Below are 25,991 nucleotides of genomic sequence, written 5' to 3'. Positions count from 1 at the left end.
CAGGTGCACAGGTGGGAAAGCGGACCGACAGGACAAGAGATGAATCGAAAGGAGCAAAATCGAACACTTCTAATTCATGTGGCGCCATCTAATTGTTCAAACGAGACATAAAGAACATGTATTTATAGAAAACTTGTAAAAAATATTACCTACCATCTATCGTCAGTATCTTCAGGCTGTCACGTATCTCCATATAGAAACCTGTAAAATTAAATTGACTGCCATCTATTGTTAAATAGTTGAAAATTAAGAATTAGACCGTAGCGCCATCCTTTATAACATAAGCGTACTACACTTGATTTAATCGACATAGTAACCTATAAAAGTTCTTATGTGTGCCATCTATCGTAATTTGTCTGAAACTTTCTCATTTTTATATAAATTTATTTTGTTCTATAGGGTGGAAACAAAAATCACATTAGAGATTTTGGTATAATTTGAGTAAATTTGTTGTAAAAACAATAGGCACTAGTATATAGTATATTATACAGGGTGTAATTATACGCGAAATAGTCATCCAATTATACTTTTTTTAATAAATGTTTTTTATATCTTTTTCTTTATTGTAAAGCTATTCAATTATACAGGGTGACACTTTTTGAATGAATATTTTATAGATTTTATAGATTTTAGTATGTGTTTAGCTTAAACATAATATAGCAGAGTTTTATGTAAATATTATTGTTATGAATTAATTTTACTTATATTTTTTTAAAGATATTTGCAAGTTTGTATACAGGGAGTAAATGAAGCGCGAACAAATTTAGAGAAAAGTTGATTTTACAAATTTAATTTTTGTTCTATATTTTATTTTCGATTTTGTCACCTTTATTGTTTATTTGCCACAAAGTTTGATGTTTTTTTTTATTTTGTAATCTGATTTTTATGATTATGCTATCAGTGTGAAGATAATGTATTGGCTTATATTCTTCATTTAGATGGGTTTATTCCAATATATGAGGAGGTAATGTGCACAATTTAAAATTCTTTTGAAATGTACAGGGTGTTTCAGAACTATGATCCATACCAAAGTTATATTTTTTCTTATGGAACACAGCCGATATTTTATTTCATTTTTGGATTCTTGAGCCCAAAAAAAAAAGTATTTTAATATATTTATAATCTTTGGTTTTTGAGATATTTAAAGATATTTAAATTTGCATGCTACAATAGAATAGATTATTAACACCCTGTACATTACTTTTGAGAATTAGTTCTTATGCTGAGTTTAAAGGTAGAGAAATAAACTTTACAGAAAAAATGTTATTCCTTCCTTAAACGTATACAGGGGTATCAAAAATTGCTGGTCTATTTTAAATATTTATTTTACATAAAAACTTCGTTATTTCAAATGCAACACTATGTATTTTTTTAAATAAGTCGAAGCAGATTTAAATGCTTTTTCAAACTCTATTAGGGTTTCCTATACCTATCTGGCTCAGATTTTGAATAAAAAGCGATTTTTCAATTAAATTGTAATCAAGATGGCTAGTGTTGTCATGGCAAGTTTCTAGTGACAGTTAGTAGCTATTTTCAAAATCGAAATTAGTTTATGGACATATTTAAATTTATACCAGTTTACTTTTATTTAATTTACCTGCAATAGTTTAATAAATAATATTTATTAAATATGTGCATATTATCCTATCAAGAAAAACGAAGAAGTAGTTCTTTGAATTATTTTACGATGACTTGTAGATATACGGATTTTCTATAAAATAGCCAATTACGGCAAATTCATTTTATTCACTTCAAACGACAGGTTTCTGCCTAATAGGTTTTTATAAACCACGCTACCAGCTCTGCGAAATAGGACAAGAAGTTTATCAGGAAGATTCCTATTTGGATATCTTTGAGTATAAGCCCCTGAGGCCAAGAAGCAATTTTCCTCACAAAATATTCGTTCCGCCAGCAGATACTGCTTTACTTTTTTAGATAAAATAATGAATACTTACTTATTAAACTATTGTAGGTAAGTCCAAAATAACGGAGTTATTTTAATTTGAAAATTTCCCCAAAAAAATGATTTTTTGCTAAAATTTTGAGAACCACTGGATTTTTTTCTGGATTTTCTTTCTTGTAAATTTAATCTAATACTATGTTGACATATTATCAAGAAATTATGTTTTTTTAACTAGAAGCTAAAAAAATTGCCAAAAAATTTTTCAAAAAATTTCGAATTTTCAAAAATTTTTTTTTCGCGAAAAAAACCTCATAAGCTTGTTTCTGGTGTTGAACTATACTACCAGTTAAAATACTTGCACTTCTTTCTGGGACACCCTGTCCAGGTGTCCCAAAAAATAATGCCAACAAATTTATCTACAAACCAATACCATAATCATAGAAATCGAATTACAAATTCAAAAGTCATGAAACATCAAACTTAGTCAAAATTTTAGGGTGGCGGAATTTTGTGTCGGGGAGTTTATACATTTTTGTACACTTTTCCACCAGTGCAGAAAAAGTAAAACCATGCTTTTAAGGAAAATGCATTCGTGTAGTGGCCACTCAGACCAGAAAATTCACATTGCACATTGCCACAATTTATGGCCGGTTGTAATAGTGTCGCATTTATGTTTTTATCTCGAACAACTTAGCGTTTTATGGTCCTTTAAGACCTTTTAGTAAGTAAATGTAATCGCGTGCGCTTTTTTCTACTCATAACGCTGCCTCGAGTCTATTAAGAAATCGTAAAAATTCCTAGCTAGCAATCTGTATCTTTAAATGCAAATTTCCCGTCTTATAGACGACTGTTAATAACAAATATTTACATTTTGGAGGATGGCCGAGTGAAATCGGTGTGATAAACCGTCACGAAGGCGCTAAAAATGTTTATTGCTACGGTAACACTCTGTAAAGACAAGTTATGAATATTTATTTGTATTCTAAGCATCAGAGTAAAGTATACATTGCATTACATGCTTAATAACAGATTACATTTTTCAATATTGATATAGAAGAAATTGTGGGAGTTTAACCAATAATTTCGCTATTTCACATATTTTGTGTTGTTATTTTTTATTTGTTTATTTTGTAGTTATTATATTTTTTCTGCTATCTACTGTAGATATTTGGCAATAACGCTGTCTAAATTATTTCCTATTTTCGATGACTCGCAAACGATTTTTATTTTGCTTTTTTACTCGCTAACTATACAGGGTGATACAGTTTATAATCATCTGCTGATGATGCTAACATGGTTAGCGAAACGCGCGTCCAGTGTAAAAGTAAATGTGTTTTGGTGTATTGTGGTGATTTAGTGTTTTTATTTTGCTATACAGGGTGAGTCTTAAATAATTGCAAATATTTTTAGGGATGGCATATTTCGACCCGTGTTTCTCGGGTTTATTTTTTTCTCAATTTTTTTTAACTTTTATGTACTGTACAGGGTGGCGCCTCTCAGACGACTCGGAGACCCCAAGGAGAAAGGTAGATTATATCCATATTATATCGAAATGAAATTTTGGCATATAATATGTAGGTTATTGAAAGCATTTTATAAAAACATATGAGTTATACAAGGTGTCCCCAAAAAAAGTTACATATCAAAGTTGTGTTTTTTGTAATGGAAAACCCTATATATTAATTGATTTTCGGATTTCAGTTTTATTAAAGAAACATATGCCTAAAATCTAAGGATTTTGACAAATTTCACATTTTGTGAAAATGAAGAGTAAATTTTAGTATTCAATAACAGCTACCTACCTAAATTTTAATTTCCCTGTATAGCCTGATATTTAATTACAATAACCATTGTATGTTAAATCAAATTAAAATTTGACCCGAAAAGTTATATAGGGTGACACAAAATTAATATGAAACATTGGTCACTTTTAAAAGCAAATTACTTCTTTATTTAAATGGAACACCCAGTATATTCTTCCGGAGTTCAATGGGGAATTCATGTATCTTCAAAATATTATTAAGGTTTTCTACCCCCAGACAAAGATTTTCCTAGATATTTTAATGATTTTGCGTCAGTAGATCTTTATTATTAGAATATGCATATACTGATTTCTTTTGGAAAGCACTGTTCATTAAAATGTTGTATCCTATGTTATAGGGCTAGAATTTCCTGTCTCACAATGTACCGTTTGTGTCCAGGAAGAGTTCATAGTTTTATAGTTGTCGATTTTCGAAAGAAATCAGTACATGCATATTATTTCGTATATTTTTCATTTTATTGATTTTATGGAAAGCACTGTTCATTAAAATGTTGTATTCTATGTTATAGGGCTTGATTCTCTCTACAATTTTCTGTCTCACAGTGTACCGTTTGTGTCCAGGAGGAGTTCATAGTTTCATAGTCGATTTTCGAAAGAAATCAGTACATGCATATTATTTCAGTATAGCATTTATTATAGAAAAAATCTAGGTGGTTGTGATATACCTTTTGTTAATTTATCAAAAATTAAAGAATGTAGAGTAAAATACTCAACGGTAATAAAAATATACACGTTTAAAACACATTTTAATTATTACAAAATTAAAACTATATATAAACATATAATTATGTGACAAAAATTAGCTAGATGAAATCCTCTATGCTCAAAATGCATCTCTTTCCTACTTTTCACTGCATAAAATGATTCTCTTTTCAAAAGATTTTTTCATTTTAAAAGCCATATGTAGAGTTCTACTTCGAAAAGCAGCTACAATCATATTTCTCTCATGTTGTCGACAATAGTTGGTCGAGTTTTGTGAACAGTTTTTAACATATCCCCATAAAAAAGCCCAGACTAGATAAAATCAGGAGTATTGAAGTATTCTATTAATTGGTGAAAGCATACTGATGCACCAACTAATAGAATCATATCAATTCTCTCTGATGTAGAATAAGTTTCCATCTTCGGCAAATATCTGAGAATTTTTTTAAAATATTTTTCATCGAATAATGCCCCTTAAATTTAACTTAAAATCTTATTTATCACTTTTTATTAAAATCTGTGCATATATTTATAATATTTACGTTTTAATTGCGTTATTATATTATTAATAATTTTAATATACGTTTTTATACTTTTTATTTTATTCTCATAACTCAGTTGTACCTATTTCTTTTGTCAGATTTCAAAACAAGCCAATAAAAAAAGAACTGAACCGCTAACCTGCCAATTACATAACTACATTAAATTATATCGCATCATTCCATCGTTATCTTATTAAATAAGACCTTAAGGGCGCCCACACACTATAAAAATCCGTCAAATTATGTTAAAAAGAAGATTTACTAACAATCCCATTGGCAATAACGGCACCAGTGGCGTACTGCATTAAATATTATTTAATATATTAACTTATGCCATACGATAGTTAAAAGAAAGGTTGTATAAAATGTTTCATTTGAATAAAAAAAATGTTTGTCCAATTTCAAGATCTTTATCACAGCTTAATAAGTACCAGGACGTCTCGTTGCTTGTTGTTGTGCCAGCGCTAATAATGTAAAGAAAGCAAAACTTTGTTCACCCGGAGTTCATTCCGGGTACATTTTTTGTATTTAAAGTATTTCAACGGTTTTGCAGATATTCGCGTTATTGTATTACATATGAAGACTACACGGGAAAAACCAGCTTTGTCCATTTTAATTGGAGCCGAGGAAAATGCAATTTAGTGTTAGAATCTTATTCCCATTCGTCAATGTTTAAAGGAATATATTATTTTCGGTTGAATAATTAGAAAAATATATATTACTACCAATTCTGAATTATTAATATTGTTAATTATCGTAATATTCTGAAATACCGAAATAAAAATGTCAAAATGCAAAACAAAACAGGGGAAAACCAGGGATATCCAATTAATGGTTGTATAAAATCTAAATAATCTAAACTATTACTTTTTTGTTGTAGGAAAAAAAATAATATTTAAGTAGGTTTTTATTAGAATACATACATTTACTGCATGTAATACTAATTGCAAGTGGCATGCTTGTCGCTCATGCGTAAGGACATCACTGGTTTTTGCCATTTACGTGAGGACTACTCTGGTTTTTTTCTTGTACGGCAAAATAACCAAGCTGTAATATCTCTGTGACTAAGCGTATTATTGCTTTCTTTGATGGTGCCTCGAATAATGTTAATATTTGCCTATAAAGTTGTGTCACTATCTTAATTTCTATGAAAATGTGACATATCTGGTTTTCCTGTGTAGTCTTCATATGTATTTCATATGGCCACAGTAAATTGTTATCAAAACTACCTCATGATTTTTGTCTGGTATTTTACCGTTCAAAGAACCATATGTAATAAAACGACGAATAAAATACTTTAAATACAAAAAAAGTTCATTTTTTAATTCTCCATCTAACAAAGAAATAATATACAGTTTGTTCCCCCAATGACTATTTAAAAAAAACACGTAGAAAAACTATTTTATATTTTAGAAAGTACGTCATAGAATTTTGAACACCCTGTATGGTTTAAGGTTGCGATATTTATAGCAAAGTAAGTACAAATCAAGTATAGTTAATACCAAGTATAGTTTTCATTTCAAGACATTTCTTGTATTTTTTAATATTTTGTTTAAAAAAAGACTGAAAAATATACTTTTTTATTTATTTATTAAACATATTTAATAATATTTTAAGATTATGTAAAGAGATCAGAAAGGAACCCAAAAATGCAATAACATACAGGGTGATCCATTTAAAAAAATCATCCCAAACCGCTCACACTTTTTTGAGCCACCCTGTAGAACTTAAAATATTTTCCTGAAATACATCCTCATACATACTTTAGGTTTGCATTTTTACAAAATCTCTATGTTGTTTATTATAGGAGCTACAGACGCCCGACGCACTATGGCCGGACCCTGTATATCTTGAATACATTCGTATTGTATAGGGTAAAGTTTATCGATTTATATTATTTCTATAAGAATTTTGGAGCCCCTCTCTACGCCATTGCTGATAAATTAGAATTGGTATGTCACGCAAGAGGAATACTTCAAAGTACAACACAGATTTCAAAATAACCGCGTCCTTACTAGATGCATTAAAAATAATTGACACCTTTGAAAAATACTAATCTGACGCCTGTGTGAAGTTTGTTGCTATGTGCAACAACCATTACTTTGTATTAGACACGTGTAATTTTTGAATTATTTTAAAATTAGAACATTACTTAGTTCTTTTAAAAATGCTTATAGTCTCCCATGTGAAAAATGCAAGCTCTTAAGTGCTTTAATATATTTTGCCAGTTAAATTTTACTAAAAAATAATTAGATATACTATACAATTTATTTTTAATGCATATACCGAGTGTTTTTCAAAAGTGGCTAATAATCTTCTTCTTAAGGTGCCGTGCAGATTCCTGCGTAGGCGTTCATCTTTTCTTCCTCATCAGATGGTTCTATTTATCTTTCTGCGACTTGCAGTGCTTGAAAGTTCTGTATGCCTGTCCAATGACGAATATTTCTCAGCCAGGATAGCTTCCTTCGGCCTATTCCCCTTTTGCCCCCCTCGATTTTATCCTGGAGATTTAGACGCTGAAAGTGATAGCGTTTCCTCGTAGTATGTGTCCCAAATAGACTATTTTCCTCTTCTTGATGATTTCGTGACTTTAATAACGTTCTTCTAGACCAGCTCTTCTGAGAATGTCATTATACCTCACACGGTCGACCTAGGACACTCTTAGCATTTGTCGTAGGTTCTACATTTCGAAGGCTTCAATTCTGTTTATTGTTGCTACCTTCAGTGCCCATGCTTCCACACCATATAACAAAACGGACCAGACATCACCATTCTGTATCTAAGGCCGAAGTTCAAGTTCCTATCTGTGGGAAACCTTCAAAGTTTTAGAAAAGTTGTTCTTGCTTGCTCGATACTACATTTGATCTCCTGATCTGGATTCCTCGTTTAGTTAACCATGCATCCCAAGTATTTAAATTGTGTGACCTGCTTGATCATATGATCACTTCTCCATTTAAGTAAATTCTGGTGTTCGGAATGTTGTTTCTGCTGATAGCCATAAATTTAGCGTTTCTAGTATTAATGTTTAAACCCAGTCTTTGGCTTTCATTGTTAACCTTATTTAGAAGGATTTGGGGATCATTTGCATTGTCTGCCAATATCACTGTGTCATCCGCATATCGGATATTATTAATTGGAATGCCATTTATTTTCAAGCCAATGAATGCTCTTTTCACATACAAGTTAAACAACATTGGAGACAGAATACACCCCTGCCTTACCCCCTTTTTTATTTCAAAATCTTCTGCTACTTCCACGTTATGTAGGTATACGAATTTCAGCCATATTTGGTTCCAATACAAATGACTGATCTTTATCTAGCCTTATATCTTTTCCATCAAGTCCCAAGTCTCTGAGGTATGATATAAGGAGGTTATGTTAAACATTATCGAACGCCTTTTCATAGTCTATAAAGCACATGAAGACATCTTTTCTCTAATCTTGACAATTCTGCAGTAATGTTTGAAGACTCAATATTGCTTCTCTCTGAATATGGCTAATAATAAAATAGATTAATTAAAATATTATTAAAGTTATTTTTATTTTAATTTCATTAATTGTGTTTGTAATAAAATTGCGTTTATCTCATCATGGAGATCGAAATCGACAAAATATTAAGACCCAACTTTTAATTGGCATTAAACGGCCTATACAACTGTATTACTAACAAGAGAAAAAAGCCAGTGGCGCACATGTTAATTTTTAAGAAAAATGTTTCAGTAATAACCCATACGAACGTTCCTGGTGAATCTGTTCATACATTTTTGGTACTAAGATATGTAATACTTGTAGTAACTTTTACCCTCAAAATTTCATTTGAATAGCTTACTAAAATTATAATAAATAAAAAAAAAATGAAAACTTTAACCCACTGTAGTAGCTACGAAGAAAAGCAGAATCGGACCTATTTGATATAAAAAATAAATCTTTTTTTACGTGAGGAATTTCCCCATGAGAAATGAGACATGATTACCACACCCTGTATAAAAAAATATACATATCATAAATGTTCTACTCATATTTTATAACATAAATTCCATAGAAAATCTGTAATATTTAACCATAGATATGAAGCTTTATGGGCTCGCTGGATCACCCTGTAGAGTTGATATTTCATAATTAAGATCGAAAAACTAAAACAAGAGATAGAGAGGTTTAACAGTCGCCGTCGGGTACTACTCGACGTCGTACCACAAGCCGATCATCTTCGTAGCGCAAACTAGAGCTGCTGCTGCGTTCCGTATGCCACTACGCGTATTTCCGGCATCCCACACGCTTATTTCTCTTTCCTCGATAGCCCGGCTACTATCAGTACCTCAGTACTCTCGAAAGTCGTACCGCAGCAGACTCGGTCAGGACGTCAGGACTAAGAAAGTCGTCGCAGGATAGATAGTCCAGACGTTAAGGGCGGTATTGATAGTCATTGAGGTGGTGGTAATATTGAAGGAAATATAGTGTGCCAGAAGTACTGGGAAGGGAGATGCGAGATTTCGGTAGTACCGGTATCGTGCGCGAATTGAAAATTTAAGACTTTTTTTCGAAATATTTTTTCACGATTATTTGGTTTGTTCTGGGATTGGTTAAGTGAGTATTATTTTTTTATTTGTTTAAATATTGAGATGCACTTATACTCTATAAACGCACATTGAATTTTCTAGAAAAAGATTGTTTTTCATTCATCATTTTCTACTTAATTTGTGTGATTATTTTAGTTTTTAATATATTTTCATTTGTTGCTTCGTATTCCTTTCTGTGATTTTATTGCAGAATTATTTCTACTGTTATTTTCATACTTACAATTAGAAAATTTATCGTGAAGAACAATAATAAATATTATTATGCTTTTATAGAAATATTGCTAATAATATTAAATAAAAAAATATTCTTATAATCCAACAATTATTGTCCTAATAATTTTTTTTTTTTATTGGCAATTTTTTTATTTACAAAGTACAGGAGTCCCTCGATGTTACGTTCCTTGAAAACCGAAAGCGCGTATATTGAAACAAACTATATATTACATAAACTATACAGGATGGGTCTTTCCATAAGTAGACATATTTTAGTAGTTTGAAAGTTTTTATATATTATGACTTTTTTGGAATTTTTTTAAATTTTTAGTTAAAAAAACATAATAACTTGACAATATGGCAACAAAGGTAGTGGATTAAATTTAAAGGAACGAAGAAACGTTGGTTTTCAATATTTGTCACAACTCTTTTTAATTCTCAAATATCTTTCTTCAATTTATTCTTAAATAATTGCAAATATTTTCCGGGCTGGTAGAGCTCGATAAAAGTAACATATTTTCTTTTTACCGTTTTTCCAATAAGTCCAAAAAACCGAGTTATTTTACTTTGAAAACTTCCAAAAAATGATTTTTTGCTTAAATTTTGAGAACCACCGGATCTTTCCTGATTTTTTTTCTTGTAAATTTGATATACTACCTATGTTGCCATATTATCAAGGAATTATGTTTTTTTAAGTTAAAACTAAAAAAAATTCAAAACATTCCAAATTTTCAAGAATTTTTTTATCGCGAAAAAAACCTCATAGTCGTGTTTCTGGGGTCAAAATATACTATTCCTAAAATTATTTGCACTTATTTAAAACTCACCCCGTATATTTAGAAGTTTATGAAATAATTAATTTAATAATTATTTAATTTTAACAACAAATCTTATAATCATGGAAGAAAAATTTTATCACATTATTATAATGATATATATGTTCATTTAATGTTTTTCATTAATTTTTATTAAACTTAATGAATTTGTTTATAATATTATACGCCAATAATAATTATAAATTATGTAATACAAGAGTAGTTTTAAATTTTATCTAATGAAACATATTTTATAGTACAGGGTGTCCCAGTATTCCGTGGACATAGAAATACTGCATATTTTTGGAATCAAAATAAGTTCATTGGATACAATTTATCTCTTTACAAAACCAAACCAAAAATAAACCTGAACGTTAATTAATTTAAAATTTGTGAAGCTTATCATCAAATATTATTTGTCATACTAACTTAAAATGCTATATTTTCGCCAACTAGATTATGGAAATATAGAAATGTTACAGCACTTAGCAAAATATGGGCACCCCAAATCTCATTCAAATCGGAATGGCGGTCCTTAAAATATCTTAAAAAATTTGTTTATTTTTTAAAAGTTTAATGCCTTTAACGGACTAACGAAGCATTTTTGTATAAAGGTAAACTATGTCCAATGAACTTATTTTAATTACAAAAATAGACAGTAGTTCTACGTCTACGGAATATTGGGACACCCTGTATATTAGAATTTTAAAAAATCTCTATATAAGGGATAACTTCTTCTTTGTTAGTACCAGAATGAAATAGAATAGAACTTTAAATGAAACTGAATATAAAAAAATGTCAGTAGCCTCTTAAAATATCAAAGAAATCACAACTAAATAAAAAACAGCAAATTTCATTATTTTAACATTTTTTCAAATCATAGTGGCCTGTTTGTTTTAGGAATTTACTAATGTCGAACATTATCTAACTATTTTAATAGTTATTTTTCTATTTTATTCTGATAACATATTGGCCGGACGAGATAAGCCTAACGAATTTTGTGATTATGCGAATTGTGCGTGAAAAATACAGAGAGATTCGGTTTTAAAAGTACATTGGCTTGATAACTGCGTGTGTAATAATAATTATTGAATTAGTAACAAGAATATTAGTACAGTCAATCTGGCATCAAAAAAGGTCTAGAGTTCCATCAAATTAACCCCGCTCTCATACTTTGCCAGTTTTTGAGAACTCAAAAAAATTTTGGATTCAATTTTCTAGCTGAACCGTAGGTTCCACAGAAATTTTATGGAACAAAATAATTAAATTCTCTACATTTTCATTTCTAAGTAACAAACCTCTAAAACCTACTGGGACAAAGTTAGAGGGCGCAAAAGTCACTCAAATGCAGTTTTTTGCATTTGTGCCTGTGACAATGAAAACAATTTTTTTACTGTCGTAAAGTTTTTAAAAGTAAAGATATATATATATATATATATATATCAAATTGATTGATTTTTTTTACGTTTTACTGTTTACGAGATATATTGCATTCGTTTCTACAATATGTATGAAACTTTGGATCTGAGGTTTTTATGTCCACAGAATATTAGAACAACCTGTCCATGTAACTTTAAGAACACCCTGAAATTGTTAAATTATGCAATATATTTATTTAAATTTATATTTTAAGCTGTGTACTTTTTACCACTTTTAACAATGGCTGACATAGTTTGATAAAGATATTAGTTAATGAGGTAAAACTAACAGATGCATGAATGAAGGTATATGCTCCAATATTTATATAATATTTATCACGCCTGTTTTGTTTTATCACGTTATTTTGATTTTGCTTTACGTTACCACTGAATCCATAACGAAGTTCCAACTATTGCTGTGGAAAAATTGTTATATGACATGAATTAAATACCAATAAGATTAGAGAATGATAAAAAAGAAATAAATATATTTAAAAATTTGTTAAAAACATAAATAAAATTTATCTAAAAAGGAATTGTGAAATATTTTTTTTTAAATTCACCCCCGACGAGGGATGAAATAAATAAATAAAATTCCAAAAAAAGTTCAAATAAAAGCAGTTGTAGAGCGTTAGATTTCGCAAAAATGGTCTCTATACTTTTTTGCTCAAATCAAAATTAACCGAGATAGGTTGGCTAGAAGTTAGGGCACAGTTTCTCTGAAATTTGGAAAAATCCACTTTATTTATATTTTTCACCTCTTCTCAGGGGTGAATTTAAAAGAATGTTATTTGAAATTTATAATTTTCCGAGCAAATTGAAAACAAAATTTAAATATATGATTTTTTCAGCAACTTGTGATTTTTTTTAAATTTCTACTCTTCATCCTCTAGCTTCTAGCCAGCTAATTTTTATTTGAGTAAATAATCATTTTTATGTTAAATATGACGCACTACAACTTTTATTTGAACTTTTTTCTAATCTTTAATATTAATATACCGTATATCATGTGACCTTTTTTCTTTTTTTTAGCATCTAATTTTCATAATACTATAGGTCCCCACTTATTACTTTACACTATACAGGGTGGTCCGAACTGTAATCCGGAAACTTCGGCAGCATATTCTGCTGATAAAAACGAGTAAAAAAGTTCGTATAGATGTATGTCCTAAAATGCTTAATTTCGGAGATACAGGGTGTAGAAGTTTAATTTTTATTTGGTTTTTTTTTCAAATAATTTCTGAAGTAACGTCAATATTTTTATGAAAATTGGTGTCTGGGAGTTTTTTGACATGAGAAATTTGATTTTAGTGTCAATATGACTCCTATTTGTAGGGGGCGCCACCTATACATGTGTATTAACTGTTTTGCAGAGTAATAACTTTTCGTCCGTACCTGTATAAAACTACTGAGTGAAAAAATATCCGTGATATTTTACGTAAAATTGGTAAAAATTGCTACGAGCAACCGTTTTCAAGATATTTAGAATGGAAATAGTTCATACATGTCATTATTGACAAAAAATATACATGTTGAGTAGATAGTTATTTGAGTGAAATGATAAATTTGGGAACTTTTTATTTTTTTGAAATTAATTATACATTTTTCTTCGAAAAAATGATGATAAAACAGTTTCTGTTGAACTTTTGGCACAAAAACATTTCAAATTTATGATTTCAGTTTAATAACTATTTAGTCAACGTGTTTAATTTATGTCAATGATGATAGGTATTGATAATTTCTATTCCAAATATCTCGAGAACCCTTATCCCTAGCGATTTTTACCAGGATACCTTTTTTACGTAAAAAGCCTCATAAATGTTTTTTTTACTCACTAGTTTTATACAGGTATGGATGAAAAGTTATTACTCTACAAACCAGTTAAAAAATATGTAGGTGGCGCCCTCTACAAGTAGGAGTCATACTGACATCAAAATCAAATTTCTCATGTCAACAAACTCCCAGACACCAATTTTTATCCAAATATTAACGTTGCTTCAGAAATTATTTGAAAAAAATCGAAATAAAAATGAAACTTCTACACCCTGTATCTCCGAAACTAAGCATTTTAGAACATACATTTATATGAACTTTTTTACTTATTTTTCTTTGCAGAATATGCTGCTGAAGTTTCCGGATTACAGTTCGGACCACCCTGTATATACTACGGCTCCCTATTTAGTATCTTGGACTGGGTTCTCTACTATTTAGAACGAAGTAGGTATTGCAGTTTCTTTCTTCTATAATCCTGTCTCGTTGTACCGTGGAAAAAAGGAAACTGTCACAGATAAATCAGGGTTTTTTCATAAATAACCTTAATCTATCGAAGTATTTCGTGAGTTTTTTAAGATACGTGCGAAAACGTGAAAAAAAGTTATCTGGTTAGATTACCAGTAATCTCTGACGAATTGTCATAGATTTCAGTAACTGAAAGGGAGTTTGTTTTGTTGTAATAAATCATAATAACAGAAAAATATATTAGAACATGATTATATACAGTGTGATTCACTGCCATGGTACGTTATGCGTTTATAGATGATTTTTTACATAAAGGAACCTTCTCTATCTGACTAAATAATTTTCAGCGTTACAGTGTGTGATGCCGCTTCATATTAACAGTAGTAGCATCTTTGATATTTCAAATGAGACACCCCGTAAGCTGTTACATTTTTCGAAACTACTTCCATTTTTAATACTTTTTTATTGTATAATATTTGTTTTATCTTATACCTATGTTTAAGAGTCTATTACGCTGTACTTTCGGGTTGCTCTCAGGGGTCGGATAAAGCGGGTGTGGGGCCGAAGGAAATGTATATTATATTTCAGAAATCTGCCTAACGCTTAGCCCGATCCTGTCGTGTCAAGTTACACCCAAAATTCCAAACACACGTACTTTGATTAAGGCTTGATTAAGGTTTGCAGAGCTTCAGCATTTACCATAAAATAGCGTGCAATTTGTTGCAAAAGCATATAAATTATATATCACTATAATCACAAAACTTCAATCTATTTACGTATTGTAACGGAATTTTAAATTATGTCTTTATTTTCGCGAAAATTTAGTCCTAGTAAACATAAAGAATATTTTGTTGATGTTTGACCATCAAAATCTTAAAAATAAAGTTGTCTAAAAATGTGCTACAATACGGATATAGTATAATCCTTTATCTTTAATTTCCTTCCTCAACGCTTATTTTGCTACTTTATCGGACTGGCGAAATTTTCTTAATGTGTAAAATTCACAAAAACGCGATTTTAAATAATCAATAATAATCATTTCGACATTTATTATAAAGGCAGAGTTATGTAAAATCATCAGGGCCTATTTTTAGCGCGTGAAAAAGATTTTTAAAACTAGGTGAAAATTATAAAACGAAATATATGATTATTAAGCGACTCAATTTTCTAGCGATAAGGCCCGTGTTTGATTGTTTGATGCATATTTATGATGTTTGACACAATTCAAACACTTAATCTACCGTTTTGTGTACACAGAACCGCAGTTTTTTAGGTCACCGCGCCGGAGAAAAAATCGGTGGCGAGATAATTTCGTTTATTAGGCGATTCTTGGCATAATTAAGCATGCCATCAGAAAAATAAGTAATCATAGATACATTCTAGCATATTTTTTAGCATATTTTTATTTCTCTCCATGCCAACTTAATTCTTCTGTTGATTTCTGGTAGTAGAGATCCCGTGAAGTGTATTAGTTGTCCCAAATATATGTATTCTTCTACTATGTCCAGTGTTGTGCTATTTATTAGACTGCCTTTTCTGTTTACTAGTGCGTTGTTCATTACTTTAGTTTTTAACATTTATATGATCTTTTTTACTTATTTTTATCTGCAGAATATGCCGCCGCAGTCGCTGGCAGTCGTTGGCATCAGTCGACTATAATAATATGGCAGACATAGGCAGTCATCCCTCGTTTAGAGCCTTAGATTGATAATTTGATAAACCAAAAAGAGTTCGTTTGGAAGCGTTGCTTGACCTTTATTTCTATCTGCACCCTCAAAAAATATTTGACTCTGGATTGGACCATGCGCTGCCATTCGAACTACGTTGACATGCCTTTTAAATTCTTTTTCTATTGACACTTTTGCTGTTTACTGTATATTTAATGTTGTTTTATTATGTCATCGCGTTGGATGTCAATAAAATTGTCAAAACAACTTTATTTCAAATTAATGCGGGTATCTCTTGGACGCTAATGGCCCTAATTCGAGATGTTTAGCAAGAAGAAGAAAAACAAACACATGACATAATACCGAGCCATTCTATTTGCAAAATAAAGACACAAACTATCCGCTTTAAACGGCTCTAATTTTCTAATTGCGGCAATGTAAATAACTTTGTATCTGCGCCTATATTTATATCTATGCATATGTTGTAGAAGGATGTCCAAATTGGTTTATGTGCGAATATACTATAGACATTTTAGGCCCACGTTCACACAGAAAGTGAATAAAGCGTTTAATGCGTCCTTTTTATATTAAAAAGACAAATGTTGCTCCGATGATTTCGAGATTGTAACCCCGGAAGTGATGGGGAATTTTGTGAACGATTTTTACCAAGAGATATTTCACGGAAATGTATATTTTTTATTCAGTCGTTTTTTTTATAGAAGTACGGACGAAAAGTTATTAGGTACTCTCCAAAACAGTTAAAACACATGTAGGTGGCGCCACCTACAAATAGGAGTCATATTGACATCAAAATCAAATTTCTCATGTCAAGAAACACTCCCAGACACCAATTTTCATCCAAATATTGACGTTAATTCAGAAATTATTTGGAAAAAATCGAAATAGAAATAAAACTTCTACACCCTGTATCTCCGAAACTAAGCATTTTAGGACGTACATTTATATGAACTTTTTTACTTATTTTTATCTGCAGAATATGCTGCTGAAGTTTCCGGATTACAGTTCGGACCACCCTGTATATTATTTTTTAATGTACCGTACGCTATTTTTTTTTCTTTATATAATTTTTTACCCCTTTGTATGGGCACCTACAAAACTGTCGTTGTTAAAACAACGTAAGGAACTCAACTGGAGTAACCTCCCCCTACTGTGGAGCTGGGTAGTGGATGAACTACTAGACAAATTAACTCTATCGGGAATACACTGCACAGGGTATGCAGATGACATAGTCATGACAGCTCGAGGGAAACATGAAGGCACCCTATGTAATATTATCCAAGGAGGGCTCCGTATCACTGAGAGATGGTGTAGGACTGTCGTGCTGACCACCAACTCAGGCAAAACGCGGTAGTGCCATTCACCAGAAAGCAAAGTCTGAAAAGCTTGAAAAGAATCCATCTAGATAGAAAGAAAATACTGCCATCACAGGAAGTCAAATATCTGAGAATAACCCTGGACGGTAAACTTCTCTGGAACAGACACATTAAGAACATTACGAGCAAAGCCACAAAGGCTCTCGTGATATGCAGAAGACTGGCGGGAAATAGATGGGGCTGCGCCGCCAATATTTTGCGCTGAATATGTACCATGATAGTAAGACCCTAAGGTAAGACCCATGATTACTTATGGAGCAGTTCTCCGTCCCACCAGTAAAACAACACTTTTATAACACTTTTATATAACACTTTTTTCTTTTAGCATCTAATTTTCACAATACAATAGGTCCTCACGACGCGACGCTCGAGTAAATCTCCATTTAGCATCATAGGCTCCCTACTAAAAAGTGACTTGTTGCACAAATGTAACAATTTATTACATTTTTATTTTTAGTGTCATACTTTTAAAGGATGATTTATAAAATGATCTTTATAAAGGAGGATCTCTATAAAATTACACAAATTTCAGATGGCTTATTTTTGCATTTTTTTTATCAAATTTGTATTATTTTTGTATTATTCTCAGTAAAATGGAACAATTGCCAGTTGCTTTTATATGTTTGTTATGTATTTGGCATTTTCTAGGTATTAATATGAAATACCAACGAAGTAAAAAATAAAAATCTAAGTTCCTATAAAATTCTATATCGAGATAATGAAATGGAAGATATACGAGGACTCAAAACTATCTATTCGAGTTACACGTTCTTTCATAGGCGGTTTTGGAATATTATATTCCTAGGAAACAATATACATATAGCGTGGCGTGTGACTAGTATTTACGCTGGTAATGAAGATAGACATTGATTGACAATGCGTCAGTTCGCGGACTTATATGTAAATCTACACGTATATTTATTTTCTTGCAGGGCTTTGCCTCATTATATCCGATTTATTTAGAAAAAATACTGGAGTCAGTGTATACCGGGTGCGTCTCGAAAGTGGCTTACCCCTATAACTTTTTATTTTTTCAGATAAAAACACGAGATTTGGTATGTTAGTATTTGACATAAATTATGATTGATTGACGTATTCAATTGTTTTTGGTCACTTCCTGTTTCACCGGAAATCCTGAGATGGGACAAATACTTTTTTATTTTTAAAGCTTATACAGGCTGTCTAAAAATATTCTAAATAATTACTAGCTTTATTAATAACTTGTTTAATGTAAACGGAACACCCTGTGTATTTTATGTGCATCAGATAATAATACAGTTGGTTCAATCTTAAAGTTGATTCTGACTATACATTCCCTTTCCGTTCCATTCCTTTCCGAATTCTACATAAACTGCATTATTTTTTGAGAATTTTATAAGGAACACAAAAATGGTAACAGAAATAGGGGTTGCCATTTAAAATTTTACGGGTAGGTGCCCTGGGGGTCAAAGGGTTGAAAGTAACACGACAACAAATGCCTCAAAAATTGTCCCCCTTGATATGTAAATTGACGTATTTCGCCAAATTTTCATACTATCATCGGTCGAGGCAGTATTAAATACTGTCCGTTTTCAAATTGTCACCCTGTATGTCATTAACATGATATCATATTTTACGTTATATTTTTAAGGAAATTGTGAGTTTTTATGAACTATATTTTGAATGTATCTAAATTTGTTAAAAAAACTAATAGAACTAATACGAAGAATATAAGAGATGTGACAGTTCTGCAATAACAATCTAACCGTTGCAATTTTAATCTTTATGCAACTGCAACAAACCATTTTCTATTAATCTAAAACCGTTGATAGGAAGATTAATGTTCGGGCAACGTCACTTATATTAACTCTAACCGTTCGACTCAATTAAAATCACTTAACAGAAAGACTTTTGTGTGATAAAATTCGTGATAAATTTACTATTAGAGGATAGAGTATGCAGGGCAAACCAATTAAAATAAAATGATGTATGGGGATTCTGTTATACGAAGTTTCAAACTCAATTAGTTATTATAACGTTCTTTTTATATAAACCATAAAAATGTAAATTGAATAATGCTAAGAATAAAAAGAATATTTAGAATTGTTTTGATTATTTCTTTACTCTATCCAAAATATAACTTAATTTTTACACACAAAGCTAAACAACCGCTGCACAGTGGATCGAGGTATACGAAAATATGGACATTTGCTTTTGTTTTAGATTGATTGGGTTAGTTGTATTTAAAAAATAGAGATGTATCATTTTAAATATTGCGAATTTGACGATGGCATAAAAAATACCCTGTGTAAGATAACGTAAATTTTCTTTGAAGGAGCTGTTGTTCTTGGTATTTAGAAAAATCTACGCGTCTTAGTCTTGGACTTGAATTGGCTCATTACTAATATACAATTCTAAAAATTGTTGTCATCAATAATAGTCTTCTAACGGTTCATTTTTGGTTTCAGGTTCGAGTGAAGATGCCCGCCATCGGGCAGACAAAGACGATATGGTTCATTTTTATTTATTTAGTTAGTTTAAGTGTGGTGGATGCCAGCAATAGATACAGCAGGAATTTTAGGGAACAAGAGGAAAGTAGTAATGGAAGTGGCCACTCCGCTGGTTCCTTATCACCAGGAGGGTGAGTCATAAAGAATAATAAATATTAAATGAAATATATTGCTTATAACCAATTTTTGATCATTTAATTATACAAAAAAGATTTAATAAGTGATATACAAAATAGAACACCTACTGCTTTATCATAAATCACTGTGGAATATCATAAAATCACTCTGTATATCTTTATTCTTTAAAGTAAAAGTTTCAAGAAATTTAAATCGGAAGAATATGAATAACTTTTACGGGATATCCCTCTATTTTTGTTTAGAACAGAAAAACATACTACCAGCATGATGTGGCATGTTTTAATTATTCCCTAATGACTTGAAGTAGTCATTATATGGACAGTGCCACTGTACTTATCTTCGTTTAATTGAAGAGAGTTAAAAATAAAATTTCTAAAAATTAAAAATATTTTTTAGTGCTTAATATACCGGTCTGGTCATCGAAACTGCGTGAAAAACGTGTAAAACCCGAATTTTAACGTGTAAGACAGTGAGGTAGACAGCTTAATGTAAAATCAAATATATGAAAAAGAGATAAAAGTTGGCTTGGTGCATTTCTTCTACAGTATGTCCCCGGATTGTCTTTACAAGAGGAAAAACTTCTTTATTATTGACATTTTGAGAAAAATGCTTTCTTCGTGAAAATTTTTGCTCGTTCTTAAATGGTTAATCCCATTTTTCTGTTCTGTTTTAGAGAAAATTAGGAAAAACATGAAAATATGGATGAATTTCTTTATGAATGAAAAATGATGAAAATCAAAACGCGTTTCTATGGTAATAGAACTTCGTTTTCATTCTGTGATAGATTGTTATTCGTAGAATTTTAATTAATGTAATGTTTTTTGTTATAATATGTTAAAGACGCACAAAATTTATTTAGTTCACTTCTATGGAAAGGGTGGTAATGGTTATCGGAAGATATGATACTTTAACAACAGCAAAGACTATGACATTAAATTAATAATAACTATCTATCAAAGAATGAAATTGAATTGATATTACCATAGAAACGCGTTTTTATTTTTAGGAAACTTCAATCATATTTTCATTTTTTTCTGAAACGCTATAGCAATTTTGGAAAGTATAAACGGGATTAACCATTTAAGAACGAGCAAAAATTTTTATAAGAAAGCATTTTTCTCAAAATGTCAATAATAAAAAAGTTTTTCCTCTTGTAAAGACAATCCGGGGACATACTGTATACGGTATTGCCGGATTTTCCATCAAAATTTCAAATCGTACAAGTAAGCGTATACGAAAAATATTTATCTAATATCATCTAGGGCTGGAACTTTATTTTTCACAATTGGTTACTTATTTTACAACAGCTCTATGTTGACGCTTCCACTGTGTGGTCAGCCTAAGGGCCTTTATTCTTTTTCAATGCGGCGTTAATTTTAATTCATTCATTCGTGTGTGACCGAATTGGGCACAGAACAACTGAAAATATGTTAAAACAATTAGTACGAGTTACGCAACCTTGATCGTAGGATTTCGCACGGAGATATCAACCAAATAGTTTCGAAGTTCCTGTTACAGAAAAAGCGCGTCAGCTCGCGTGGGCTTTCTAGAACAAGATAAACTTTTTGTTTTCCTTTGTTGTTCTTCATTACGAGCACGCTTTCGATATTATGTGTTATAAAAAAAATTCAATACCATTTGTGTCTTTTTTTTCGTTACCTAGTTTTAAAATTTAAACTCTAGAGATGTTAAGTGAGCGTAACTAATACATTAGTCAATATTATACTAAATAAAAAACATTATAGCAACTTCAAAAGGAAAAAGATTTGGAAGAGTTTGATATTAGTAGATAGTTGAATGCCAGAAAGTATCCAAAAATTTTTGACCGTAACAAAAAATTATGTTTTAATTTTGTTCCTGAAGTACCGGAAATGTAAGTGCCGAATCCCGGTTCTGAGCCCTAATAGTTACTATGTTAGTATCTATTTGGTGAAGAGTGAAAGATAACATGGTAATCTGAATATTCAATTTACTTTTTTGCATCAAAATATAAACTGAGAAGCAGTAAGAAAAAATCTAATTTAGTAATTTTATTTTTGACTCTCTCCAATTAAATGAAGATAAGTACAGGGTGTCTGTCCCTTTTTTGGTTGAAATCATTCGGTATCTCCGTTATTAGTGAAGTCAGAAGGGTGCAGTTTGCACAAACCTGTCCCACTTTTTTGTCAAACGGAAGATGCCGTAAACAAAGTTTTCATAGCCCTCTTTGTTTCTGAGCTACAGTCTTTTTGAAATTTTTGCAAAATGGGACACCCCCTATGTTTCTGTTATTATTATAGGCATCGAGAAGATGAAAACTGTTTATTATAGAACTTTTTACGTAGAATATAGTGGCGTAGTCTGTTATTCTACGAAAATAATATTTTTAAAGATATGGATTAAAGTTGTGTTTTCTAAAATGGAACACCCTGTATATTTATAAATTATATGATCTGGCTTCTCAAAAATATATATCACTTTATATTTATTTTCACTAGTTATTGCAATATTTAAAAGTTTTTATTAAGAGAACATATTTATTAGTAGGCCATGATTATGATAAAAGAAACTAAAAAATTATTAAAAATATACTGTTATCTGTCTCTTATTTTATTTTGGTAGCCACTAATAAATTCTGTATATATAGGGAAACTTAACTCTCTACCGTTATTGAAAATCTTGGAAGCTATCATACCGGAACTTTTAGATATTCCTTTGGCTAATTTACGTGAAATATACTTTCAGCAAGATGGGGCTCCCACTCACAACTTTGAAAATATTAGAATTTTGTTAAATTATTATTTCTCAAATCAATGAATTGGAACCAATGGACCCATATGATGGCCTCCCGGATTCCCGGATTCCCGGATTTGACCGTTCTCGATTTCTAATTTTGGGGATTTTTGAAATATATAATATATCGTGGCAACTACAACAATGCCGAACACCTGAAAATGCTTTAATAATGCAAGCTTTTAGATATTTATTCAGAAAGAGAAAAATATATTAATTAATAAGAAAAATATATTCAGAGATTCAGTATTCAGTGGTAACAAAAGTAAAATAAATCAATCCCAAATAAAATTTTAACGTAAAAAGTTCTACAAGAATCAGTTTTCACCTTCTCGATATCATCCACAATAACGGAGATACGGGGACTGTCCCAAATTGCAAAATTTTCGAAATGACCCTGTAGCTCAGAAAGGAAGAGGGCTATGAACATTCTGTTTACAGCATCTTTCGTTTGATAAAAATGTGGGACAGGATTGTACAAACCGCATCCTATTATCTTTACTAATAACGGAGATACCGCATGATTTCAACTAAAATGGGACACCCTGTACAGTGGCACTATATCCATATAATGACTACTTCACCTCAATAAAATAATTAAAACATACTACATAATGCTGGTAGTAGATATATTTATCTATTTTAAAATTATTTTAATAATTTTAATGCATACTTTTTTGTTTACTTACCTTAATCTGACGCGCTAAAATTTTTCTAACGATCAATTTTTTTACTTGGCCTGTCCTACACGCACAATCCTATATGAAAGTTCCATGTATAGTGGGGGTACTGAACATGATCTACAGCTGGTTCCAAAAAAAAATAAATACGACTCTTTACACATTTTTTTCGAACATTTGGGCAGTGTATATCTATGTGTCAAGTATTTTGACAGTTTAAGGTTATTGTGACATTGTATAAATCAACTTTGCTTTTTAACAAAGTGGCAGATAAATTTTTCAGAACGTCAGCATGACATGAGTAGAGAAATGGGGGACTGGTATCATAGAATATACTGCCCGAAATAATAAAAATATGTTCTAAATCGTATTCAATTTTATTGGAACCAGCTGTAAGTTTCTCCCCTTATGTTATTCTGTATCTCCTCTTATGTAAAATCCTCGCTTGAGCTCTCCTACTATATATTTTTTTAAATATCATATTTACTTTTTAATTAATGCGATATTTGTAAACAAAATAATATACAATTGAAGAAAAGTTTGAATTGTTCTCTGGAGATTTTTCTTAATTTTTCGATAGTAATGAAACCACTTTCGTTATTTAATAATACAATTTCCCTAAATTAAAAATGCTTCAATATTCATAAAGGATTATTAACAACAAAACCAAATAATCCAAAACATAAACGACGGTAACAGACGTCACGATGAAAAGCATACATTACATCTTAGAATTGTTAATGAGATGATATCTACATTGTGACAACATGAGCTCGCAGGTGTAAACTGTTCGATTAGAGACAAGGGCGCCATTCAGCGGCAACAAATCAACACTAAACGGCTGACATTGTCATGCAAATAATCCGATATAACCTATACGAACACGTTAATTTGCAAAAAAGAAGATTATGGGATTATTTGAAAAACGTAGCCAATCTTATATGGAAAATATTTTTAACAGAAATTTAAGAATCAATTTTAGAAAAATTTACTAGATTTTTTGATATTCTGTACTGTAAAAACAAACTATTTGATCTAAATAACTATTCCTGTGCAAATACGCGTTCTAATGGAACTGTAATTTCATGGGCTTTATTTTTCAATGTAGATATTTTCACTAAACACATTGAATTTTAACAAGAGACGTGACAATCTGAAGATCGATCAATAAAAATCAAGGAAAATTTTTGATTTTTCTCTGTTGTAAATTCTGAGAATTTTCTTCGAGTGTCTTAGACCGTTCGAGGATTTTCATTCCAGGTTATGAATAGAGTTTTCCAGTTTCGTTTTAAGCAAGTTCGTTTAAGCGAGTTCCGCTTTAAGCTGGTTTCCGCTTGGGAAGCAGAACGGTTCTGGTCCAGTTAGTAGACTGTTCGCTCCTTTTCTAGCTAAATCATTTACTTTTTCATTGCCTTCTATCCATTGGTGACATGGTATCCAAAGTAGAAGGACTTTATTTCCTTCCCTAATTTGTTAAGCTTCTCTGCTCATTCTTTGATCAACTTTGAAATTAGGGTTACTGAGTTGATCGCTTTTAATGCTGTTTGACTGTCAAATAAGATGGCTATTTCTTATTTCCGCAAGCTCCTATCTAAGGTAAGGTATACGCATCTTTCGATAGCGTAAATGCTAGTATTTAACTAGAGTATTTAGTTTTCGGCGCAAATACTCCTATCCCTGTTCCTGCTTTGGGTTTGGAAGAATCAGTATCCACGTTATGGTATGCTCTTTTACCTGCGGAGCAAACGTTTCTCTCTTCCAATACTTTCTAGCATTTTATTTAAAATTCACATAATTAATATAAATGTACAGACATTATTTTATTTAAATAATTCAAGTTTAAGTCCTCGCACCGAGATGACGTTCTAAGTATTGTTATTATCTTTTGTTTTTTCTTCAAGTTTATTTCTGGCGAGATTTTTGAGTCCGGTCAAAGTTCGTTCGTCACTTTATTTCTGACGGTATAGGTATGGACATACCTCAAGCCTACCTTCATCGCCATATTGGTGGCTAAAGGCTGAACCCGATAGATATCGGTTTGTTGGCATTTTGCCAATTTGTTTGAAAAAATCCTCTGAGCAGAGGTAAGACTCTTATTTTAAACGTAACGTTAAGTAACGTTTCCTAATATCTTTTTTTCTTTGTTTAGGGTTATATTTTATGGTGGCTTTATTTTATGGTGCCTTTTGTCTTTTTTTGCACCTGTTATTGAGCCCATGTTTGTCCCTACATTTTACACCGGGAATAACGGAGGAATTTCCTGAATCCATCCAAGTTCTCGATCTTGTCTGTTCAGAAACAGTTATACCACGGTAGCAGTTCACCACAACCAGCTTGTGACCAGAACGGATAAAAGGGCCAGATCATTTGATTTTATATCTATATAATTTTAATTTATTTAGTTTTCATTAAGCCCTTCAGGTATATTATATATTTAATTGATTAAGAATCACTTTGATAAATTTTACACATGTATATTTCTGATATTCACATAGTACGTTTTTTTTGGAATATAAAGAGTCCCTACATTTTGGTACCAAGACTTATCGCGGAATAATTAATAAAGAATAATATTCAGAAGTGTGCAGATTTAACTTACCATTAAGAGTGATCTACTTTGA

General features: G+C 31.0%; 1 protein-coding gene across 1 annotated transcript in view; it reads left to right on the top strand.

The window, feature by feature from the left end:
- The first annotated feature begins 9,142 nt into the window (after positions 1-9,142).
- LOC115886065 (fibrillin-2-like) overlaps positions 9,143-25,991 on the top strand; it is a 148,006-nt gene continuing 131,157 nt past the window's right edge. Inside the window, exons 1-2 of the mRNA XM_030905094.1 lie at positions 9,143-9,553; positions 19,739-19,911. Of these exons, the coding sequence (XP_030760954.1) occupies positions 19,751-19,911 (161 nt within the window). The 5' untranslated portion in view covers positions 9,143-9,553; positions 19,739-19,750. The remainder of the gene's footprint in view (positions 9,554-19,738; positions 19,912-25,991) is intronic.

The sequence above is a fragment of the Sitophilus oryzae genome, unplaced genomic scaffold, assembly GCF_002938485.1.
Source record: "Sitophilus oryzae breed Bouriz unplaced genomic scaffold, Soryzae_2.0 scaffold_466_pilon_pilon, whole genome shotgun sequence".
NCBI classification, from domain to species: Eukaryota; Metazoa; Arthropoda; class Insecta; order Coleoptera; family Curculionidae; genus Sitophilus; species Sitophilus oryzae.
This window is presented reverse-complemented; position numbering and strand designations above follow the sequence as displayed.